The sequence below is a fragment of the Impatiens glandulifera genome, chromosome 1 (assembly GCF_907164915.1).
Source record: "Impatiens glandulifera chromosome 1, dImpGla2.1, whole genome shotgun sequence".
In the NCBI taxonomy this organism is placed as follows: Eukaryota; Viridiplantae; Streptophyta; class Magnoliopsida; order Ericales; family Balsaminaceae; genus Impatiens; species Impatiens glandulifera.
The window spans coordinates 96,163,400-96,171,015 of record NC_061862.1 but is presented as its reverse complement, the minus strand read 5'-3'; the positions used below and the strand labels follow the sequence as shown (position 1 = coordinate 96,171,015).

Below are 7,616 nucleotides of genomic sequence, written 5' to 3'. Positions count from 1 at the left end.
GATTAAATTCCAATTTATATTTGCCAAACAAGTGTTTAAATGAGATTTTTTCATACTCAGCAAGTATTAGATTACAGCTAATAACAATATGAGAAATCTCTCTGGAAGAATCAATATTGTAAGCTACTTTATTTGTTTGATCATTGATTGGGTTTCCTAACTAATGTCAACATTCCTTCTTTTAATAGTAAAGTCCAATCAGGCTGTGCACTTTCACTTTCCTGTTGATTATCCATTTGTTCTTCCCCTTGTATTCTTTCCAACTGTGCTTTATGGATTCACGAGATTCTTCAATCTAAAAGAAGTATACTACTCGTGCTTTCACACTGTTAACTCTCTACCCCACCCCCAAAAATTTTTTTGTTTCAGATTGGCAGAAGCTCTTGACATGGAACCTACAGTAATGCCAGAGGATGGCCACACAACCAGGGTTACTACTGTGGGGGAATCATCATTAACAAATTCTGATGAAGACACCAAAGCATTTTATGAAAGCTTGCCTGACCTTAGGTTTGTGCCATCAGATTGTTATGCCTAATGTTTATTGCCTTTTTCTTGAACAAGGAGTTGCATGATGATTTTCTCCTGTTGCTTTCTTCTAATGAGTTTTTAAGCTACAATATTGAGTCATTAAGCACTTATTTTATTCTATATCAGAGCTTTTGTTCCAGCTGTGCTTCTGGGAGAAGCAGAACCCAAGGCTAATAACCATTCTCCGAAGTCACAAGAGAAACCATCTGTAAGGAACTCATTTCTATTTTATTTAAGCTCCAACAACTATGTCATATACTTGTATCATAATATTTCTTTGTGTGTAATACATGGAGTGTACCTGCAATACCATTTTAAACATTCTATCCTAATGTTTTGACACATATTACAGTGATGCGAATGATAAATTAGTGGCATCCATTTAAACCTTGTCATAATTGTTCTCTGAACACAGCTTGCAAATCCTTTTTGCAATCTACTTAGCAGTGTGAAATGTATGTGAGATGTTAAAATTGTCACTACCTGGCCATACAAATAAGATATCTGCAAGGTTTGGTTGTTTGAATGAGATTTTATGATGTTGAACCTAGTCAAGGAAGATTTGATATTTCATTCCAATCAGCTTTTTTTTTTCTTTTTTTTTCTTTTTTTTTCTGTTCCACTTGTTGCTTCCACCTAACGTCTATAAATAATGAAAAATATGTATAGTGTAATATCCGAGTAACTATTGATTTTATTTTTCTTAACTTCAATATGTATACATATAGGATTCACATGAGCCAGACCAAAGTCAGAGCGTTAGCCAAGAACCTGTAGAGGCTTCCCGTGAAGCTGCAGTTGTTCAGGAGGGGTACAATGAGAAAGCCAAAGACAAAGATGCAAAAGAAAAGGAAAAGTGTAAGGATCCTGAAAAAGAGAAAGGAAAAGACAAAGATGCTGAAAGAAAAATAGAAAATGAAAAGGAGAAACTTAAAGGACTAGAGGGGACAAACTTGGATGGTATGTTGCAGAGGCTTCCAGGATGTGTGAGCCGAGATCTAATTGATCAATTAACTGTAACCATCTGTTCCAGCCTTGTCTTTTCTCTTTATATAATTTTTCTACTGTGAATACATCTAGTTTGTTCGTGAAGATTTTGGTAAATATGCATTTTCTATTTTCCAGGTAGAATTTTGTTATTTGAATTCAAAATCAAGCTTGTGAGAGCCTTGTTCAATGTTCCCAGGACATCTCTTGAACTGCTTCCGTACTGCTCTCGTATGGTTGCCACACTATCCACTTGTATAAAAGATGTTTCTTTCATGCTCTTACAACTGCTGGAGGAAGAGTTCAACTCTCTGATAAATAAGAAGGTTTGTTTAGTAGTTTGTTGCTTTCTTCTTTGAAAGTTTTGGTTACACTGAAATTAAAATATTATTTTGCCAGGATCAAATGAATATTGAAACAAAAATACGTAATATTCGCTTTATTGGGGAGCTCTGCAAATTCAAAATTGCTTCACCTGGATTAGTGTTCGGCTGTTTGAAGGTAAGTGAGAAATGTACATGGTCTCATCTTTATTTTAACTTGGAACTGTAGCTTTCATTACTTTTCCTACATTTATCCTGTTTCCTGATAATTCTGTTACATAAAAGTTCATTTTAATGCAATAAAGTACTTGTTCATCTTATCCTTTTTCTCATATTCAGCATAATATTCCCTCTACAGACTTGTTTGGATGATTTTTCGCATCATAACATAGATGTTGCATGTAATCTCCTTGAGACCTGCAGACAATTTCTCTATCGATCTCCTGAAACTTCTGTGCGAATGGCCAATATGTTGGAAATTTTGATGCGGTTGAAAAATGTCAAGAATCTGGATCCTCATCACAGCACTCTTTTAAAAAATGTTTATTATCTCTGCAAACCACCTGAACGATCAGCAAGGGTTTCTAAAGTCCGCCCTCCTTTACATCAGGTAGTCATTTTGTAATTTCTCTAACCTGCAAAATGAGTATCATTACTCATATCTTTAGCATTTTGAAGCATAATTTTGAACATGTAGAAAAATCTATCTTCAGGTATGCATATCGTTTGCAAAAATTCTTTTACAAGTGACTAGGCCTCGGATTGCTTTGCTAGGGAATATCCCTAGAACTACGGTATACAGAAATATATTGCAGTATCCAGATGCATCTAGGATTCCGGGGCTATTCCGGGATCTATTTTTCAAATGATAACTATATCCGAGAGAGGTATAATTGGGTAGTAATGTTTGATTTGTTTTTTCTAGTTTCAGAAAATAAACATTAGGGAATTAATAATTTTGTCTACGACTTTGGGGTGGCTTACTGAAGAAGAAGAACCGATTAAAGATAATGACCAGAGAATTCAATATGTGATCATCTGAGATGTCGCATAAGAGCTGCTGCTGTTTTTTGTGTTATACCCTTAAGAAAACATTTGTTGTTTCGGGAATTGATGTTTGTTTTGTTTTGTTGTAGCTGTTACCGACCTAGATACTAGTGGAGTTCACGGTTGGAAGCGTTGCATCAGTCTCTGCATGAAAAGGAAATCAAGGTAATTAGGTCCTTTGTTTGATGAATCCAAAACTAACCCTTTATTCAATCATCAATCCATTCATCTTTTAAATCATCAACCAAATTACCCTTTTCTTATAAAGACATTTTACCCTTAAAAAACCCAGTTTTTACATCAAACAATTTATTTTTTTTCTTTCTAAAACCAAGATTATTTCCAAATAACCCTATAATATCAAATAAGCTCTAGTAGGTTGAATAACAATAAAATCATTGTAACGAAAGGCTACACTTATGATTGATTGATTGTTTGTTTGTTTGTTTGTTTGTGTTGGGTTGAAACAAAAAAAACAGCTTGTTGTAGCAAATCCTGGACTGGTTGTGACAGAGAAGCTGCATTTGTCTAATTTTGTAGAGTTGATTGGGGTGGAGAACGTGTTACTCACTGTTGCAGATGCTGTTCGCAGGTGTTCTCCCCCTGCAGGACCATGAAAGATGTCTGGCATTGGTATTATTCATTGTTCATTTTCCTTGTTAGTTTCCCTATACGCGGTTGTGATAGTTTACTGATAATGTGCATTTTTTGTGTGTCAGCGACTACATCCAAAGAAGCCTTACTTGCAAACCGCAATGGGTTGGAAGAGAAGCAAACAAAGTTGCCCATTTTATTTGATTTCATTGCAAGATTGGTTCCTTTGGTCATTTTCCCTTTCCCTTGAGCTCTTTGCTCATTGCTAATTTTTTTCACTCTAAATTGGTAACAATTATACTAATAAATTAGTACAAATAAAGAGTTAATAACTTACAAGTTTTATTTATCCACATAGAATCTAATCTTAACACTAAGAAATTGAAAAAAGTTTGTATTTCAGCTAAAATCACATTGAAAGGTCTAATCTGATATGATGTAAGTGTGATATCAAAGGTTAATGAATGCATGTAGGCTTTGTTTCATTTTTATTCCTAGTTATATCAAACATAATAAAGAGGCGTCATCAATGTCGTGCATTGCTGACACAAATTACCTCTCAGAATCTTCAAAGGGCATAGAAGAGGCAAGCCAAGTCAACATTGCAGCTGGAAGGTAATTTTTATTGTTCTAATTTACTGGAAGGAACTCTAAAATATATTTATATGTCTTAATTCTTGAATAAGAGCTAAAGTAGAATTTGGAACAAGAAGTGGGCTAGATTCATCTATGTTCAGTTTGTGTAGGCGCAATTGTTTTGACTTTTCTTGTATTAAGTATATAATCAAGCCTTGTGATTCCTGTATCATCAAACATTACTTTGGTTGTTCTAAAGATCCTTTTCCATTTTCTGGTATATTTTCAGCAAACTTCATTTTCTGGTATATTTACAGCTACATTCTTTGTGGGGAATCATCCAAGCAACACTTGGCTTCTTTAGGTAAGCTCTTGTTATTGAACCGAACCAAACCAAACCTAAACCCTTTTTGAAATCTAATTTTTTTTTTTGTTTTTCTTTCTGAATCCAGGTTGGGTTTCTTGATTGACTTGCCTTCTCATGCTGTGCCATTGTTGGCTTCATGGCGGGAGTTGCAATTACTAGTGCACTCCAACAGCTGAAAGGTCTTTTTGGTATAAAGGTTTTTACAAAGAAAACCGATATAATTCATGTCCTGAAATAAGTATTTCACAGTGCCCATCATGGGTTATGATTTTATTTATTTTATTTTGTCTTTATATTTGAAACAAATGCCGCGGTTCTAATGATTGTTTTGATTTCTTTGAATTATTCTTGGCAGTGGAATTGGGAGACGATACTGATAGGTGTGTATCGTTTCTTGGCTTTTCTTCTTCTCGCCAGGTTCAGGGTAAGTTTTGGTTTCTTTCTTTCATTTAGTAAAGCCTTCTCTGTTTTTTTTTTCTTTTTTCTCATGGTGGTGCGGTGGTTATTACAGGGGAAAGAAGAACAAGAAACTCTTTTGGGTTCCGGCTATTGCGCCTTGATTTCAGTTATCATCTCGACAGACAGCTTGTGTTTATGGTTTTTGTGCTGACAAGAAAAAGTGTCCAAATTGTGAGTAATCTTTTAAATTCAATGCAATTAATTATTAACCCAACAAAAGCAAAACTATTAGTTAACTAGTTGTCATCTTTTTTTTTTTTTAGGTGGGGCCATCACAGGGAATCAATCCTTGGCCTCTCCATAAAAGCAAACATTTATTTGTGGGTTTCAGGATTGGTTTGGTGTTATTGCAGGATTGATCGGACTTAGGGTTAATTTGTTTCTGAAAGTGATGAAATGAGGAATGGAATTGACCATTGACACAGATGGATAAATATAATTATTGTGTGTAATGTGGAATGAAATTACGATTATTGTGTGTTTTGGGGAATAGAATTACAATTATTGTGTGTAATTGGGGTAAAGGAATTGACCATTTGACAGTGATAAATACAATTATAATTTAATTATAGAAAGTTATTTTAATTTTTAATTTTACAGAAAATTTTAATAATTTTTTTTATATAATTGTTTTACACCAGATTACTTTATCACCATTTAAGAAATATATAAAATAAAAAATGATCCTACTAATAATAAGATATAAACTCAAATTTAAGTTAACAACTTCCTCCACATATTTAATTTTATTTATTTATTTGTGTATAGATATTTTTATGATATGTGTAATTATAAATAAAAAAAAAAATCAACAAATTTATGTAACTCAAAGTGATCCTACATATTAATATGATATAAACTCAAAGTTAATAACTTCCTCACCGTATTGAAATGTTCCTCTTCATTTTTTATTATTATTTTTGTTTGTGTTTGTGTTGTAACAACATGGAAAACACTAATGTTAAAAAAGAACAAACATACAAAATAAAAATGAGTAACTGTATCCTTCCTTCACCCGAGTTTTTTAATATTCCTATTTAAAAAATAATAATAAAGCTTTTCACTCGTGGTCATTATATATAAATCAGTCCTTCGTCTCTCTACCACCAAACAAGTTTTAAAAAAAAACAGAGAACTTGCTTCTTCTCTACCAAAGAAGCTGTAGCTACCATTGCATCTTTCCTTTCTTCTCTACCAAAAAATCTGCTACTGATCATATTTTTCATACAGTTGTATGTTTTCGAATTAGTAGCTGCTGAGAGCCAGTTCTGCAACAGGACATGCGGGGAAATATCAATTCCGTACCCATTCGGTACCACTGAAGGATGCTATTTAGCGAACGACACCTACCATACTGAATCCTTCCATTTGACATGCAAGGACAATGGCGGTTTGTATTGGGGGACTAAAGGCAGAATCCAAATCAGCGAAATCAATGTCTCTGCTGGAAGTGTCAAAAATTTTTGATGAAAATTGGGGAAGACTGTTATAATGAGTCTCAAGCCGACCCAGGATTGTCAACGGGTACATTCGTTGTCTCAACCACCGAAAACAAGTTCACAGCTTTGGGATGCGATACGTATGGGCAAATGGCGACCCGACGGGTAGGCATGAACTTTTTCACCGCCTGCACGGCCTACTGTGCCAACCTCGCCGACGTTCAAGACGGAAGGTGCGACGGTATAGGGTGTTGTCAAGCCGCGATTCCTCAGAATACACAACATTTGCAAAGTCGAGTTCTCAGTTTTCACAATCATTCCAATGTGGTCGACTTTAATCCTTGCGGTTATACATTTGTTGCGGCTACGAGCGTTTACCATTTCTCAAGCAAACACCTCAAGGAAAAGCCGCCTAAGGAGGACCGACCGGTGGTGCTCGAATGGGCTGTAAGTAACAAGACTTGCAAAGAGGCGGCCAAGGATGTTCAAACTTATGCTTGCAACGGTCAAAACAAGGAATGCTTGGACGTTCAGAATGGGGTAGGTTATAGGTGCAAATGCATCGACGGATTCAATGGGAACCCCTATCTCTTTTATGGTTGTGAAGGTACTAACTAAACTAACTAACTATATACCCACAAAACCTCAGCTAACTAACTTTTTCTTCTTTTTTTTCTTTCTTTCTTTTGATGATTAACCCTTTCATAACGCTCTTGTTGTTATGCTGCAGATATTAACGAATGCAACGACCCAAAGTTGAATGACTGTGTGAAAATCTGTAAGAATGAACAGGGGAGTCATCATTGTTCATGTCCGTGGGGATATCACGGCAATGGAAGCAAAGGTGGCACTGGCTGTTAATGGGTTTTCCCTTTGCTCGCTATAGTTATTATCGGTACGTTAGTTATAACTAACTTTTGAAAACTGTATGTTTGTTTGAAAATTTTAAATTTAATTAGACATTTTTTTACTGGCATACAAGTACTGGGATCGCCATAATATTCTTATTCAGGGTGTTTATCTGGATGCATCATTTGGTAAAGAAACAAAATCTGATGAAACTCAGACAAAGCTTCTTTCAACGAAACGGGGGCTTCATCATGAAAAACCAACTCTCATCTACTCAAGGGTCCTCCTCCACAGAAACTGCAAAGATTTTTACCGCCCATGAGTTAGAGGTAACAACCGGAAGATACAGCAAATCTAATATCCTCGGAGAAGGCGGTTTTGGCACCGTTTATAGAGGTGTTCTTCCAAACAAAACTGTCGTTGCTGTCGAGGTCTCCAAAAACA

General features: G+C 35.3%; 1 protein-coding gene and 1 pseudogene across 1 annotated transcript; both read left to right on the top strand.

The window, feature by feature from the left end:
- The first annotated feature begins 240 nt into the window (after nt 1-240).
- On the top strand, nt 241-3,030 carry LOC124922403 (annotated as a pseudogene).
- A 582-nt stretch (nt 3,031-3,612) lies between these two features.
- LOC124937243 lies at nt 3,613-6,351 on the top strand. The gene is made up of 6 exons (XM_047477638.1): nt 3,613-4,097; nt 4,376-4,422; nt 4,781-4,849; nt 4,937-5,055; nt 5,148-5,225; nt 6,115-6,351. Exons 1-6 carry the CDS (start codon nt 3,943-3,945, stop codon nt 6,349-6,351), a joined length of 705 nt encoding a protein of 234 aa, XP_047333594.1. The 5' UTR covers nt 3,613-3,942.
- The last annotated feature ends 1,265 nt before the right edge of the window (nt 6,352-7,616 follow it).

Excerpts from the sequence above, each read along its gene's own strand:
- LOC124937243 (XM_047477638.1), top strand. The coding sequence starts at position 3,943 with ATGAATGCATGTAGGCTTTGTTTCATTTTTATTCCTAGTTATATCAAA. Across the intron at positions 4,098-4,375 it reads GTCAACATTGCAGCTGGAAG|CTACATTCTTTGTGGGGAAT; the intron begins GTAATTTTTATT and ends GTATATTTACAG. Across the intron at positions 4,423-4,780 it reads GCAACACTTGGCTTCTTTAG|TGGAATTGGGAGACGATACT; the intron begins GTAAGCTCTTGT and ends TATTCTTGGCAG.